The following is a 15,630-nucleotide window of genomic DNA, read 5'->3' as shown; positions in this document are numbered from 1 at the left end:
AATAAACATTACAGAGCTGGCAAATGATTTCAATATAGAGAGGGGAAAAAACAGCACCACGTATTAATTCACTCCCCCCAGCCATGGAGTTAATTTGTATTTTCACCTTCATGATAGCTTATTTAGCTCAAACCTCCTGTTAGGGAGTTATTCAGAAGAATATTCACACTAGGCTAGAACGAACGACCTCAATCATTTCATTAGTGGCTTAATTGGACCTGTTTATCAGCCGCCCCGAGCTCTTCAGGTGCTGCTGCTTTAAAGAGGATAGAACACCTACAGACACACTGACCAGCCCTCTAGGACCAGACCCTGAATGACCTTGGGCTAGACAATCATGAGGCAAGCCTTCTTCTGAGGCTTGATGACAAATCACTGGACACTCCTCTTCCAGCAAGCTCTTTCAGGCTTGAACAAGAGATGGGCAGGACTGATGTGACAGCTCAGGTGCTGGTGGCCTTGAGGTACTGAACGGTCACGAACTGGACAGGAATCTGCTCGGCCGTTCACGAGCACCAGGAGAGGACGGTGTGAGAGAGCCGTCAGAGCTGCTGGGGCAGAAGCCAGAAGATGCCAGGGGCATCTCTATACCCCAAAGGGGTCATATCACCTCCAACATGACTCACAGAAATTAGTACAAATGGAATACAATATGGCACACTTGAGCTTCTGCACAAAGCACACATTCCACTTGTAGGTAATGTCATAGGGACCCCGTCACAGCAAGACAAGAAAAGCAGAGGGTTTAAAAGACCATCATGAGCAACAACAGCTGTGATGTGTGGCAGAGGTGGTTGAGAGACAGTACTACTACTTCTTCACTACTTAACTGAAGGCTTTACTGCAAAATTGTCCAGTCCTGGTCCTGGGGGTCAGTGTGTCTGCAGGGATGTCCAGTCCTGATCCTAGGGGCCAGTGTATCTACAGGACTGTCCAGTCCTGGTTCTGGAGGGCTAGTGTCTGCAGGTTTTCAAGCCAGCTCAGCACTAAGTGAGGTAAACCAGCTGGTTAAAATGCTCCAGTGAAGCCAGTAACAACTTCTCCCAGTTCTGCAGATGCTGCTGCTTTAAAGAGAACAAGAGAAACCGCAGAGACAATGACCAGCCCTCCAGGAGCAGGACCGGACACCCCTGTAGTAAAGCCTTCAGCTGGACAGGAAGGAAGTGCAGTATGGTCTTTCCTAGCACACAGCTGAGCACAGAAGCATACCCACTTCCCACAATTCACCGGAGGGCTTACATTACAGCACCCTTCACCCACCTTTAACACACCTAGACATCATTAGTGCCACTTCCAGGGTGAGCAAACATCCACCATACTTAAGAGAGGTATTGTTGATAAATTGGCACAGTCTAACTATAAAATTATAGTATTAATAATATTTATTTACAAATTCATGCATGGCATTTCAGGAACTAGGTGCCAACCAAAAGTCCTGTCTCTGCTGATGGAGGGACTGGGCTGGGCAGATAGACGCTGTGTAGTCCAGCTAAAAGATCTCTGGTACTTCCTGGTCAGGCTCTTTGTACTCTCAGATGTTCATTATCCAACACTTCCTTGTCTGAATCCAGGCCCTCGTTCAGCTTGTTGATAAAACATCCCGAAGGGATATTCATTTTTCTTTTTTCACACACCAGGGCCACGTTTCTCATCAAACACATAGGAGGAGCTCCGAAGTCACTGATTAAAACAAACTACACAGAACACATGGGGGGGATTCGGCTCATCTGAACCGCTGACAGGAGTCTCTCTTGCATCTCTCGCTCTTTTTTTAAATTCCTAGCATCCTGCAAGAAGTCCCGGCCTCCCCCATCTCTCCCTCAAGGGGACAGCCTCTGGTATATCCATCCGCCTTCCCCTCTGTGTTGCATCACGCCATCGACGGCGTCTCCCTCCGCCGGCTGCAGGAAGACGATGCGGTCGTGCAGGCGGTTGGTCTGACCCTGCCAGAACTCCATGACCTTAGGCCTGAGGATATAGCCACCCCTGCAAAGAGGTGGACAGGAAACCCAGTTCTTCAGGAGGAGAAATTACCATGAAGAAATTAGTGAACAAATGGACTTACTCAAGCCTAACAATCAATACTGCACTGTCTATTGATCAGGACTATAAAGAGGCTCCCAGCTCTGCTCCTAGAGGAACACTGTGTCTGCTAGGTTTCACTCCAGCTGAGTCCTACGGCTCCAGTGCTAACCGATGACTAAATTGATCTTAATTAGGTGTTTAGACTTTTAACATATTTCATCAGTCCATCAACGTCAAGAGCACCGTTTCCAACAGCTTCAGCACACAGAACATTACACAACCTCTCCTGAGCTCACTGGCTATTATTTCTGACTAAGCAGCTGCTACAAGTCTGACAGCTGATGATGAACGGACAGGTGGAATAACACCGCCTCACACATTCTCATCAGTGTCCACAGTGGACAGTGGAGGACCTGCACTAACAGCAGACACCTCCATCAGCCCACAGTGGGAATGACGCAGGGCAATGGTGTTTCCAGTACAGGAGTATGGTCATTAGGTACCATAGTGAAGCAGGATATGATGCAAAAGTGCCAAAGCACACTGCACCACGCTGAAGGGACATAAAGATTATGACTGGTCATTTATCAGGTCTGTGCAAGTCGGAGGACAAATTAAAGAGAATCCTCTCTGCCGCCAAGAACAAGTGACAACCAGACACTTCAGTGCTCATAATCACTAAGCGCTTGTGTTTGTGCGCGACTCAGCTGTCTGAATACCCATAGAGCTGGAAACTGGAAATGTCCCACGTGGGCCACACTCACCAGTAGTCTGGCATTGGTACCTCTTCACCCTGATATTTCTCCTCCAGCTCTGCGTTTTTCTGCCTCAAGTACTGCAAAACAAGAAGAGACGTCCACTTAACCAGCAGCCTGCTTAACAGACCCAAACAGCAAGCACTGAGGGGGCTTCAGGGTTCTGCGTGCTTCTGAAGACACACCACTGGAAAAGTCACTCTGCTTGGCTGGGAAGCCCCGGAATGGTGGGGTGGGGTGGGGTGGGGTGGGTTGGGGGCTCACCTCTCGGCTCGGGATGATGGAGCTCTGCCGGCTCACCACAGCTCCGATCTGGCTGCTCTTGGGCCGGGAGTGGAAGTATTCCTCGGAGCTCTCCCTGGGAATCCGGTCCACCGGGCCCTCGATCCGCACCTGCGGAGGGAGGAGAGGAACGGGTCAGGAGCGCGGCCAGCGCCTCCTCTCTCCGGTCCGGAGGACAGCAGGCAATGACTCCAGAATGACTGACTCATGCCTGCTGCTCGTCATCTAGGAAAGCATTTCCAGCTCAGCTGGGGCTCCGCTGGAACCCCAACTGTGATTCACCGTGCTGCACAAGTGTCCTCAACTGTGGCTTCAATACCAAATTAACAATTACAATTTGGTAGAGCTGCACTTTGGCAGTGATCACTCAAAGCTGACAAGAAACAGATCATCACTTCACAGGTGTTTCTTACAGTAAAGAAAGTGGTCTGATCAGCTCATTTATTTTTAGAACAGCATAAAAGCAAAATAAGGCATTTTTACCTTAATCAGGCCATTTCAATCCAGGAAAATCAGGCATCTCCCAGCTGTTAGGTGAATCATCAGTAACCACGTCCTATTTGTTTGTTTTTACTATTTTTGCCCATTTGTAACAAAAAGAAACCACTGATCAGTTCAATTACTTGTGAAAAAAACAAATCTCACCTGTCTGTTTAAGGGCTCCCAGTAAAACACAAGAGCTGCAAATGGATTGCTATCCTGGAGAGAGGAAGCACATTAAGAAAAACTTATGAATGCTAATACACACAGAATACCAAAATGTTGAAGTATATCCAATGGAAAATGACAATTCAATCTCCCAGTAAACTGAACGTTTATAACTCATGTCACAAATTACAGGGCAATTGCTGTTTATTTGAGGCACATTTGCTTTTTTGATGACACATTTACTAACTGAGCCCTTGACAACTGAGCATGATAGCAAGGAACAAGTAAGACCCCTGCTGCATAGCCATTTCAGGTTTTAACAACCACTGGCCAGGGCCCAAACGGAGTTGGAAGGTGAGTGGGGGTAGTTCTTGTCAAAAAACAAATACTGTACATCACCTTCCCAAAAGGGACTCCATAAACCCTTAAAGGTGGACGAACAATGTTGGAGAAGCCCACGGACTCACAGCAGTGATGACCTCGATGGCTCTACCCTGTTGGTATCAGCACTCATGTCCTGCTGCATGTGCTTGTCCAGGCATCTTGATGACTCTGTGCCCCGCCTACCCAGTGACCCTGCCCATCCATCAACACAGTGACCCCCCCACCCTCCAGCCCACCTGCCCTATGACTCCACCCACCCACCCACCAATCCACTTGCCCTGTGACTCCACCCACCCACCAATCCACTTGCCCTGTGACCCCAGTCCCCCACCATCTAGCCCAGTGACTCCACCCACCCACTGATCCACCTGCCCTGTGACTCCACCCACACACCTATCCACCTGTATTGTGACCCCACCCCCTGTCCTGTGACTCCACCCACACACTTATCCATACCTGTCGTGTGACTCCACCCACACACCTATCCACATGCATTGTGACTCCGCCCCCTGTTCTGTGACTCCACCCACACACTTATCCATACCTGTCATGTGACTCCGCCCACACACACACCTATCCACATGCATTGTGACCCCGCCCCCTGTTCTGTGACTCCACCCACCTATAGATCCACCTACCATATGACTCCGGCCCCCCCACTCCCCAGCCCTGTGACTCCACCCTCCCACCCGCCCACCTGCCCAGTGACCCCCGCCCAGCCCTCACCAGCTCGGCCCCCTTGCGGCTCTCGTAGTTGGTGAAGAAGCGGAAGCCCTCCTGGCTGTAGCCCTTCAGCAGCACCATGCGGGCGGACGGGCGGCCATCCCTGCACACAGAGAGGGAGAGGGAGACGGGCGGCCATGACAGGCTGACACAGACGCGATGGCTGAGCGACACACCGCCACCTGGCTGCAGCCCCCTGATCCCCTGGTTTCTGGCACAGCCCTGCTACAGCAGCGCCCCAGCTAGCCGAGTCTCCATCCACGACACCAGACACACCCGAAAATGAGGTTTTACAACGCGCCTGAGAGCATTCGCAGGCCACTCCCAGGGTACTCACTTCGAACACGTTGCTAGGCACATGGCGTTGGCTTCGCCAATAGCAGGGCACTTGGTTGCCTGCTCGAACCAGTCCCCGAACTGCAGGATGGGGTCGAGGGACACCAGCTGGTTCTCTTCGAAGGCCTGAGAAACGGGGGGAGAAAGAGAGAGGCAGGGCAGCACAGTAAATCTCCGCAGAGTTTGCCCAGTCTTCCCCTGGGGCTTTCCCACACACCCTTGCGACTCAATTGTCTTACAATCAGGTCATGTGGCGGCGGTGCCGGTGCTCTGTGGCTCAGGATCTGCGCCTGTGGCTGGAAGGTTTGCTGGTTCAAATCCCGCGGCCGGCAGAGGAATCCTGAGCAAAGCCCTTAACCCCAGCAGCGGCGTATAAATGGCTGACCCTGCGCTCTGTCCCCAAGCTTCTCTCTCCCCGTCTGTGTGTCTCAAGGAGAGCAATTCGGGGTATGCGAAAAGACATATTCCTAATACAAGAAATTGTATATGGCCAATAAAGGGATCTGATCTGATCTTAGGTCATCAAGGTTTAGAGCAACCTCCCCTGCGTTTACTGCGATCGACCGCAGGGGGGCGCCAGGAGCACAAGAAAAGAATTGCTCTTTCAGCACACGACTGGTCTGCATTTGAACTCGAACCCCAACTCTGCGAAGCCACAGGAAGGACAGAACCTTCTTTTCAACAGATTAGTGGGAGTATAAATAAAATAGGAGTTATGATGCAGATGAGGCTGCTTTCAATTTGAGCTATACAGAAACCGTATTAAGTATTTAATTATAGCGGTTAATAATTACTGATTATTATATACGAGCGTGGGCGCGTTGGGGGGATACCCAAATCAATAAACAGTTTTTTTCTGTTGCTTAAATCTCTAACCGGCCAGAATCGAAGATCACAGTGCAGATTACGCAACACTACAGTTTCAATTTCATAACATCTACGTGGGCTCTCCGCGTGAGCGACGCGTCAAAAAGAAGTCAGTGGACAAGTTATTACAGGCTGTAGCGTTAATTTCAACCCCCAGTCCTTCTGTAATGCAGTGCGACAACAAGCGACAAAACAGCGTCTTTCAACGCGACTGCTGCACGACGCCACACGGCTCCCGTGACGCTGAAATATCGATTCAAGTCAGTGAGGAACTCAAGGGCATTTCTGCAGTTGTGTCTTTTGAGTACTGTAGTCCAATGGTTTGTGCCTGACAGCACTGCACGCTTTATTTTTTATTTTTTTGCAATATCGAGCAGTGTAAATAAACAGACGTGCATTCCGACTCGTTGTCAATGTATACACTTCAAATGGACTAACACGGAGCACAGCTGCGAGTGTGGCTACAGGGAGTGTCACACCTCCAGCTAACGACACGAATCCTACCTCCGCGTCCCCTTTGTAACTCTTTCTCATATTGCTCAGATCCATGCTTGTGACCGTCGGGTCCGTGCAGAGAAGCGAGGGCCGAGGGAAACAGACTCGGAGCGCCTGGCAAAGAGCCTTACTATAGCAGATCTTCACAGCGCAGGCGGATCTCGCACACTTTAGCATTTTCGGCCGAGAGTGGGCTGACGCAGGCGTGACGTCATCGCGCTTTGACATGACGTTGGCGTGTGCGCCGCCCCCTCATTCACATACTTGATAAACAGCGTCATAATAGCAAAACGACCCGATTCGATAGAAAACATACCTGGCAATATTTAAATACAACATTTTAAGTGCCCTCCACGTTTCAGGGAATGATGAAGTGATTAAGTAAAACAGGTTATGTTATCCTCTTGCTTTATTAACGCATCAGGGTTAATGAATATGCACGAGCTGCTGATAGATTGAATAGGAATTTTGGCAATAAAAGTTTTTTTTTCATAAAACCATCTTGGCCTATACTGTCAGCATCACTCGTAATCGATCGAACAAAATGTATTTGTGTGCTAGTTACTTATCCTGAATTCCTAGAAAGATTTCAGTTTCCTGTTACCCCTAAGGAATATACAATAGTTTGTGATGCTATTACAACTGGTCTTACAACTGATTTATTCTTGGATGGCGTGGAAATAAAGGATAAGAAATGTAATAATACGTATATAAGGAAGCTTTGTAAACCCCATCTTATCCCGCCTTGTCTATCTTTTTGGAATGCAATGTTTGAAAATATAAATTGGAAATTAGTTTGGACAACTCCTGATAGATATTGTATTGCAAATAAAATTAAAGAGATCTCGTTTAAAATTGTGCATACGTTTTATCCAGCTAAATTAGTGCTCTCTAAATTTAAGCATGAGCAGGATGATCTGTGTGTTTTTTGTCGGGCTGAAGGGGAGTCTTTGGTGCATTTATGTGTTAGGTGTGTTTGTGAAGTTGTTTTAGACAGAATTGCAGTTTTGTTTGTAGGCATTTAAAGGTGTTTTTTAGATTTAAGGATGTTGATATTTTGTTGTACTGTGCAAGAGGAAATTTGGAAAAAAAACATTTATTTATAATAAATGTATTAGTAATTCTGGGTAAATGTCATATTCAAAAAATAAATCAAAATGGTCCAATAATACTTTCGTTTTCAGTACTTTTGAGGTGGAGTTGAAACATTTAACTTCTATAAACAATTGAAAAATGCTAAAGCAAGGAAAACATTTGATCTATGTAAAAATATAATTTGGTCACATAAATAATTTACCTCACTACCTCTGGCAGTTAATTGTTTTTTTCTGTTCATCTGTTTTTTCTCTTTTATCTGTATCTGCTCCTCCAGTTGTATTTGTAAATTCGTTATACATTTAATTAAAAACAATTGTGTGCTAGCGCACAGGGACAGTGTAATCGGAACTCGTCATATCCCACAATGCTCCCGCGCGAGTAAAGACGGAAGAACTTGTGTCGTCCGGAATGCAACGGAAAGACCCGAGACATTCCGAAAGCAACCGAATCGACTTTCAAGATGGCGGCGACCTTGTGTGGCAGGTTGCTTCCGAGGCTGGGTAAGTGATATCAAACTGAAACGCTGTTTGGCAGGTAGATTCTGATAAGACAGTGTTATAACATAGCTATTGTGAATGTACTAAAACATAACTAGTAAGTTTTATAAACGCTGAACGTTCAAATTTAATCAGCAGAGGCTGATGGATAGCTACGCCAAACAGACTTCCATCAAAGTAGCCTTCGATTTACCTGCAAGAAATCAATTCCATTGCTGATATTATTTAGATCTTTCCCAGAGAAGTGGCCACGCATCTCTGGAAAATGCCACTACTGTTATCCATACTGTACAGCCAAGCAGCTTGTTCTCGGGGGTTCCGTCCCAGCGACGGACGGCTGCGCTGAGGTCGGCTAGCGTGTCTTTTTTTTCTCGAACCCCGGCCGCCCTTTCCTGTCTCACACGCCCGTCTGCCTCTCGTCTCGCCCCCCCGGTCCCGGCCAGCCTGGCTCCCCGCGAGGCAGAGCGTGCGCCACGGCTCCAAGGCCGTCACGCGCCACCGCAAGCCCGTGCACTTCCTGAAGCAGAAGCTGCTGGCCGTGACGGAGTACCGGCCGCCCAGGCCCGCCGTGCCGGAGAGATGCATCGCCCCGCCGGCCCGGCAGACCCAAGAGGTGCGCTCGCTCTGTCCCTCCCAGCGCTCAGCGCTTGCCGGAAGCTCAGTCCGCCCAGGAGCAGTCAGTGAAGGGCTGATGCTTAGTGTGATTGTGGTGGTGTGGATTGCTGAAGGAGGGGTGGGAAATGGGATATGTCTGGGTCTACTGTGTAAAAAAAAACACACACATAGTCTATATGTGTAAAAGAGCTGTTTTGATACAATTTACATTTCTGAAAAAAAATAGCAGAGTTTTATCAGATCATATTGTTATACTGGCAACTGAGGAGTGTGGGAGTGCATGCTTTCAGGGTAGGAGAGAGAACAATTCCTTACACTTGTACAGTATTATTAGGAGATTATGATTGGTCTCCTCAAGGGACCAAGGCTAGGGGGGAAATTTGGCCAGGACGCCGGGGTTACACCCCTACTCTTTTCGAGAAACGCCCTGGGATTTTTAATGACCACAGAGAGTCAGGACCTCGGTTTTACTTCTCATCCGAAGGACGGCACCTGTTTACAGTATAGTGTCCCCGTCACTAGACTGGAGCATTAGGACCCGCATGGATCGCAGGGTGAGCGCCCCCTGCTGGTCCCACTAATACCTCTTCCAGCAGCAGCCTCAGCTTTCCCAGGAGTCTCCCATCCAGGTACTGACCAGGCTCACACCTGCTGAGGTCCAGTGGGCTGCCAGCTGGGAGCTGTGACCTACAGGGTGATTTCTAATCTGTAAAGCGAAACTGTGAAGCAGTTCCTTGTGTTTATTATCCTAGGAGAGCAGCCTGGCGCGGATTCTTGAGCGCGAGGTGGAGGCCATGTTTCAGGAGGGCAAGATGATCGCTGTGGTGCAGAATAACGCCACCTCCGCCGAGGACATGCTGCTGTTCAAGAGCCGACTCCACAAGCACGGCATCGCCGTCCGCTTCTACCCCAACCAGGTGCAGCCCGGGACTTCTGCTGCGTAGCACTAACATCCATTTCGGGTCTTACTGGTAGCAGACTGACTCCTGGGCAGAGTAAAATAAGATCACTTTATAAGCCAATTTCTTGCATTAGGAATTTATCTTTTCGCATACCCCAGCTTGCTCTCCATGAGACACACAGACAGGGAGAGAGAAGCTTGGGGTCAGAGCGCAGGGTCAGCCATTTATATAGCGCCAATGGAGCAGCTGGGGTTAAGGGCCTTGCTCAGGGGCCCAATGGAGTAGGATTCCTCTGCCGGCCGCGGGATTTGAAGCACCTCGCATTTAAATTTAAGATTTGAAACTTTTCTGTTCAGGCCGGTGTGCCTACAATACAGACTCTCACCACCAGAGGGTGGTAGAGTGCAGTAACACAGATACAGCAGGCACTCCGGTTCGGAACATTGTAACTGGGCCAGAGGGAGACTCATTAGGAAGAGCGGCTGTGATTTCTTTTTCTCACGGGCTGCAGGTGATGAGGTCCTTCCTGTCGGAATCCAGATACAGAAATCTGAGCCCCCTGTTCATTGGCCAGAACGTGTTGCTGGTCAGCAAGGAGCCCAGAGTGAAGGAGATGCTGCAGTGCTTGAAGGGCGCCCCCCAGATGGTGCTTCTCGGTGGGTGGAGAGGCGGAGACACTCGACCACGCTCTTTCAAGAGCACTACCGCAGCGCTGGTTCTGTGTTGCAGCTTTACCGGGCTTCTGATCCATGAAGCATTTACCTGCATGTAAAAATCACTGTCAGTGTTACAGTTAGAGAGCCCGTAGGTTCAGAGGACTTGGTTAACTTGTACCTTTGTGCACTGTGAAGCATGAACACGCCAAGGCAGCACCAGTGAGCTTTTCCAACAATATTTCATATCTGTTAAATGTTCTTACTTCTGATTTTTTTTTTTCCCTCCTTTACCTGTAGTTTTACCCCGAATTGGATCGCTGTTGTTCTTGTCCTTGCAGGAGCCTGCGTTGAGGAGACCCTGCTGAGCAGGCAGGGGGTTCTGGCCTACTCCAGGCTGCCCTCCCTGATGGCCGTTCGGGGGCAGCTAGTGGGCGGCATGGCGCTGATGACCTCCCGGACCGCTGCCCTCCTGCAGCACCACCCCGCGCGCCTCTCCGCGCTGCTGCAGCAGTACCAGCGGCAGGCAGGAGGGGGCAGCACTGAGGAGAGCTCGAAACCAGAGCACACAGACCTACAGGAGGTGTAGGGTCCAGCAGGAGATCCACCGTGTGGGCGGTACGATGGGACTGTTCTGTTGTCACCCCTTTCCTCTTGTCCTCTGTCTCAGGGATTCCTGTGTTAGTTCTCTGTAGGAAAAGCGCAGTTTCTATTTATATAATTATTTGCAAATAAGCTGTCGGGCAATACTGGACTTAAACTTGGAGATAGACTCCAGTTTCACAGCTGTTTGATGTTTTTCAGTCCTTAAAAGCTGCAGACACTAGTAAAGAAAGTAGGGGGCAAAGTATCATCTCCATAGCTTTGTATTTTAAGATTTCTCCTTTTTTATTTATATAAATGGGTATCAATTAAAAGTGATACACATTAAAATGCATTCATCCCCAAATGAGAAGGAGTACTGTTTTGATAGAACTGGGTTTTAAATGGCAGTTCAAAACTGCCACCAACAGCAGTGTGAACAATGTGAATTAAATTGCATCACAAGTAGGTAGCTGGAAGAGGTAAAGGTTTATACCATGGTAAAAGGACAAGAAAACCGACACAACATTACAGCTGTAGAGCCTTCTTAAAATGCCACACCTGAAGAAGGCACAGCAGCCAAAGTGTCTGTTTTCTTTTCCTTTCAGCGTGAAGTTGCATCTCAGCCTATTTTACACCTTTGCTCTGCTCATTGTGTAATAAATGATCTTCGGTAGGTTAAAGTTTTAACACTACGTGTGCTACATGTACCTTTACTACATTGGTCTGCTGTCTAGTTATGACTGCGTAGCTTTTTATTAACAATACAGGGTGTAGGCTTTTAAAGGAACACTACTATTTAATAAAACTGCACAGATATAAATTAATTCCATAAATACTGATCTTGTTTACTGTAATCTGTGGCACCACCCATACACCATGAAATCAAATAATTATCACTTCCTATGCATTCCAATCAGAGTGATGTATTTGGATTGTTGTTGACTGTTATGTTTGGGGGGGAAAAAAGGTGTTTGAATTAAAACCAGTTGACAGAGAAGCACTTCTGATCTTGCAGTTGGCACATTTTAATGCGATTGTTTTTGTTTAAAGCAAAGCCTGTCAGTGCTTAAAGGGATCTTAAAGGCGATTTTTGGTGTCCGTAATTCCAAGCGAAAGTGTCGATCATGCCACTGTTCATTGATCATTGCGTGCACCGTCTCCTGAATTTGGAATACATGATCCTCACCAATGTCGGGTTAAGCTTTTAAATTATTCGTCCTTGCATCTGTTTTTCTGTCCGCTTCACCCAGATCAGGATGGTGGAGCCTATCCCGGCAAGCAACAGGCGCAAGGTGGAATATACACCCTGGATGGGACACCAGCCCGGTACAGGCTTGTAAATGAAAACTGGACTCCTTGACTCTTCGGCATCATCATGTTTGTACAGAAGCCTGTGGCTTGTGAACCGTGAACTGTGGCCTCATTCCTGTCAATCCAGCGCTAGCTTCGGCAGATTTAACACTTGAAAAGACGCCCAGCTGTTCGGTGGCGGCAGCGCCCTGTCCCGTGTGGGGAACTGGTTCGGATTCTCCGGATTTCTTGAGTGGTTTTTGTTCCTTCGTGCCGTGCGGGTTTTGCGCATTCCTTCGCTCACTTTCTCCCCGTCACTTCGGAACAGGACGTGCCGGCGGAGATGCAGTCGCTGAATCACCCTGGAAGCGTTCCGCCCGCCACCAGATCCGCTGTTACGCAGAATCTGCCATCCGGAGGGTCATGGACTTCGGATACTGTATAAGAGTAGCCAGAGGATATTCTTGTAATTCTTGTAATTTACAGTCCTGTGATGACAATAGTTTTTTGGATCTATAGAATCAAGAGCCTAAATCTTACAGCCTTGTTTGTATACAGTTTCAATGTATCTTTTGAAGAGGGAGCTTTTTTTTTAAAAAAAATGTAAATATCTTGAAAGTGCTTACTCTTCCTTCAAACAACTGGAGAAACAGGAAGAGTCAGTGAGATTGCAGAGGACTTGTGGCCTTACACAGTATGGTTATTGTCTGCGTGATCTCTGTGCCACCAAACGGACAGCATACCTGTCGTGATTAGCATTTCTTTGGAATGGTGCTTGTCAAAAAGGAATCTGTCTTATCACCATTGACTTTGACTGGGGCTGCTTCAGTAGGATCTGCCCAGAAAGGCATGGCCTCCAGGCATTAGCAACTATTATTGTTGTGTTATTAATCTCTGGTTGTGATGTGAAAAGATGGGAAGTGCTTTCGGCCTGCTGACTGGTCGAACAAACCTCTCTTAGAATACAAAAATAGAACCTAAACTAGGCAAAGAGTCTAAAAACACAACAGGTGCAGGAGGTAAAGAATTACAAGATGTAGAAATTAAATCGTAGTGTTAAAAGGGAGCAGTGGCTGGGGCTCTGGACTCGGGACTGGGGGGGTCCCGGGTTCAAATCCCGGGTGTGAGACGGCTGTTGTACCCTCGAGCAAGGACCTTCTGCATAAACTGGTCTCCAGGCATTTGCTGGTATGTGAGAGTCATTCTTGATCGCTGGACTGTCTGAGCTGGTGAAGTAAAGGAATAAAAAGAACTCAAACCTTCTCATCCAGAATACCGTATTGACATTTTTTTCTCTCACTTATCAAAGGGAGTTACTGAAAAAAACTGGATTAGAACACAGCAGCATGGTTCACCTGTTGGCAATAACGGCGCTAACCAAGCATGCATGGTTCAGGAGGAACAAGTAACAAGCTTATTCCGTGCTGAAAAGGGAAGAAAGAAAACGCAACGTTTCGGCTGTGGAGCCTTTGAAGACTGAAGCTGAAACGTTTTTTCTTCTTCTCTTTTCAGCATGGAATAAACCTATTACTTGTTCCTTTGCAACCTACGCATGCTGACACAGCTACCCACCTGAACTACTTCATGCATAGTTGAGGCCTCCGACAGGTTATGATGTTAAGTGTTCAAAAATGTAATTCATTTTTTGTAACTTAAAGTGCATGTTTTTCTAAAACTAATAATCACTTTCTCTTTAATTTAATATGACTATATATATAGAAACCATTGGAAGCAATCTTTTAGTGGATAAATATATGAGCAAATCGCAGCCCTGTGCCCATTGTTTTAAATTTCTTACTGCAGCTTTCACAAAATGTGAGAAATCCGGCTGGGTTTTCTTCCAGCTGAGCTCTCGGTACACACACAACTGAAGTACTAATTGATTTCACAGTAGAATTCAGAGGATCTGTTTGACAGTTTTTAGCTCTTGCATTTGTTGGACGTGCCCTGTGAAAGACTGCATTTCAGAAGTAAAATGAAATCCCTCTTGTAAATGTTCCAGTCAGGCCACTTGCTAGTTCAATTAAGGCAGCGATTGGATTTTTCCAACCTGGGCTGGAATGAAAGCCAGTGGGTGTGTGGTCCTCTAGGAAAAGACTTGGGAACCCCTGCCCCAGGTTAAGCCAGGCATGGAACTGCTGGGAAGCTGGACAGATCCGGCCCTGAGTTTCCAGAAGTGTGTGGCTTGACATTCCCCCTCTGTGATCACCCAGGGCTGGTCTGACAGGTTGGGGGCCCATCGCGACCCTGCTCCACTGGCTGGGCAAGTGGGGAGGGTGAGAAAAGCAAACAACCTCAAGTCTGAGCCGCTGTCGATTTCAACCCCATTGTTGTGACAATGAAGGGGGGAGAAGGTGGGACATCTGCCGCTCGGAGCTGCTGTGACTGGGTCTTTGAAACAGTGGGGTGTGGGGCGTTGCTCCAGGCATCTTTCAGATCTATCGGAGCTCTTTCAGAGCCTTGGCTCTGGTGGCAGGAGATTGCAATTCTAGTACTTGGGGGCCCCAGTCCCTTCCAGTGTTTATTCCCCCACCCCAGCCCATAAGCTACACAATTAGACCCTTAATTGCGGACGTTGATAAGTTCTCTGCTTGGAAACCTCCAATGTTCTCAGCTCAGTTGCGTCTCCCCAACCCTAGAGAGCCGGATTCCTGCGGTTTTCACTGATCGTAGGCAAATAGCTCCCGATGTAGGGGCTCAGATTTGATTGTGCCTTTTCATGCGATGATTCAGTGTTGAACATGAGTGGAGGAATACTGAGCACAGACCCATGCATCCACGGGGGACCGGCGCTGACCCCGTTTCTAAACCAGCAGCTCCTGCAGTTCTGTTAGAAATATCGGAGTTCTGCGCCGCTTGAGTTTTGCTTGAAAGGAAATGAGAACATGAGAGAGGTTATCAACAAGTGGGAGCCATTCTGCACAGCTGGCATGTTTGGTAGTAAAATAGATAATTGACCCCAGAATCTCATCCACCTGCTTTTTGGAAGACAAAAGGATCAGCTTCAACCACATAGCTGCGTGGCTTGTTCCACACTCCCACAACTCTCTGTATAAAACTCAGTTCTAAGCGCACTTCCACATAGTGTCACCTAGTGTCCTCTGGAATTCAGCTACACAATTTCTTTTGTGCGTTGTGTTTCTGCATCTGATGCTTGACCTGTATCTTCCCCCATAAGCCAAACATGAGTGAGTTTGTGTCAGTCCCAGTTCACCCTGCTTGTTCCCTCCAGACGTGGCGAAGGTGACGTTGTCCCACAGCCACTGGGCTTTAAAAAAGCTGAAAAAAGAGTCCCCAGGTTAACACCTCCACACTTAATGTCCCCCCCTCCCAAAACCGATCAAGTCAAAAGCTGACAACAAGAAGGACAATAGCTTTGCAAATTGGGCTCCTTTCGAATGAGAGGGGCCGTTTTGAATAAGCAGGTCTCCCTTTGTGTGTGCGATCACCTCTGCCCAGTCCAGCAGGTGCCTGC

At 48.0% G+C, this 15,630-nt stretch overlaps 2 protein-coding genes across 5 annotated transcripts; one reads left to right on the top strand and one right to left on the bottom strand.

The window, feature by feature from the left end:
• Positions 1–1,364: 1,364 nt before the first annotated feature.
• Positions 1,365–8,554, bottom strand: pnpo (pyridoxamine 5'-phosphate oxidase). 3 transcript variants are annotated; one of them, XM_069185574.1, is made up of 7 exons: positions 8,304–8,554; positions 5,155–5,279; positions 4,821–4,920; positions 3,708–3,761; positions 3,045–3,173; positions 2,790–2,860; positions 1,365–1,986 (listed from the first exon to the last, which is right to left on the bottom strand). In XM_069185574.1, exons 1-7 carry the CDS (start codon positions 8,364–8,366, stop codon positions 1,821–1,823), a joined length of 708 nt encoding a protein of 235 aa, XP_069041675.1. In that variant the 5' UTR covers positions 8,367–8,554; the 3' UTR covers positions 1,365–1,820. The 3 variants fall into 3 exon arrangements, with proteins under 3 accessions (XP_069041675.1, XP_006638366.3, XP_015217837.2); XM_006638303.3 differs by lacking the exon at positions 8,304–8,554 and adding an exon at positions 6,525–6,726; XM_015362351.2 differs by lacking the exon at positions 8,304–8,554 and adding an exon at positions 6,525–6,758 and having other exon boundaries at positions 1,940–2,015.
• Positions 8,005–13,428, top strand: mrpl10 (mitochondrial ribosomal protein L10). 2 transcript variants are annotated; one of them, XM_015362354.2, is made up of 6 exons: positions 8,005–8,113; positions 8,554–8,723; positions 9,478–9,642; positions 10,139–10,283; positions 10,622–10,898; positions 12,121–13,428. In XM_015362354.2, exons 1-5 carry the CDS (start codon positions 8,074–8,076, stop codon positions 10,867–10,869), a joined length of 768 nt encoding a protein of 255 aa, XP_015217840.1. In that variant the 5' UTR covers positions 8,005–8,073; the 3' UTR covers positions 10,870–10,898; positions 12,121–13,428. The 2 variants fall into 2 exon arrangements, with proteins under 2 accessions (XP_015217840.1, XP_015217838.1); XM_015362352.2 differs by having other exon boundaries at positions 12,116–13,428.
• The last annotated feature ends 2,202 nt before the right edge of the window (positions 13,429–15,630 follow it).

The sequence above is a fragment of the Lepisosteus oculatus genome, chromosome 28 (genome assembly GCF_040954835.1).
Source record: "Lepisosteus oculatus isolate fLepOcu1 chromosome 28, fLepOcu1.hap2, whole genome shotgun sequence".
Lineage (NCBI taxonomy): Eukaryota > Metazoa > Chordata > Actinopteri > Semionotiformes > Lepisosteidae > Lepisosteus > Lepisosteus oculatus.
The sequence above is the reverse complement of the archived record's forward strand: the minus strand, read 5'-3'. Positions and strand labels throughout refer to the sequence as shown.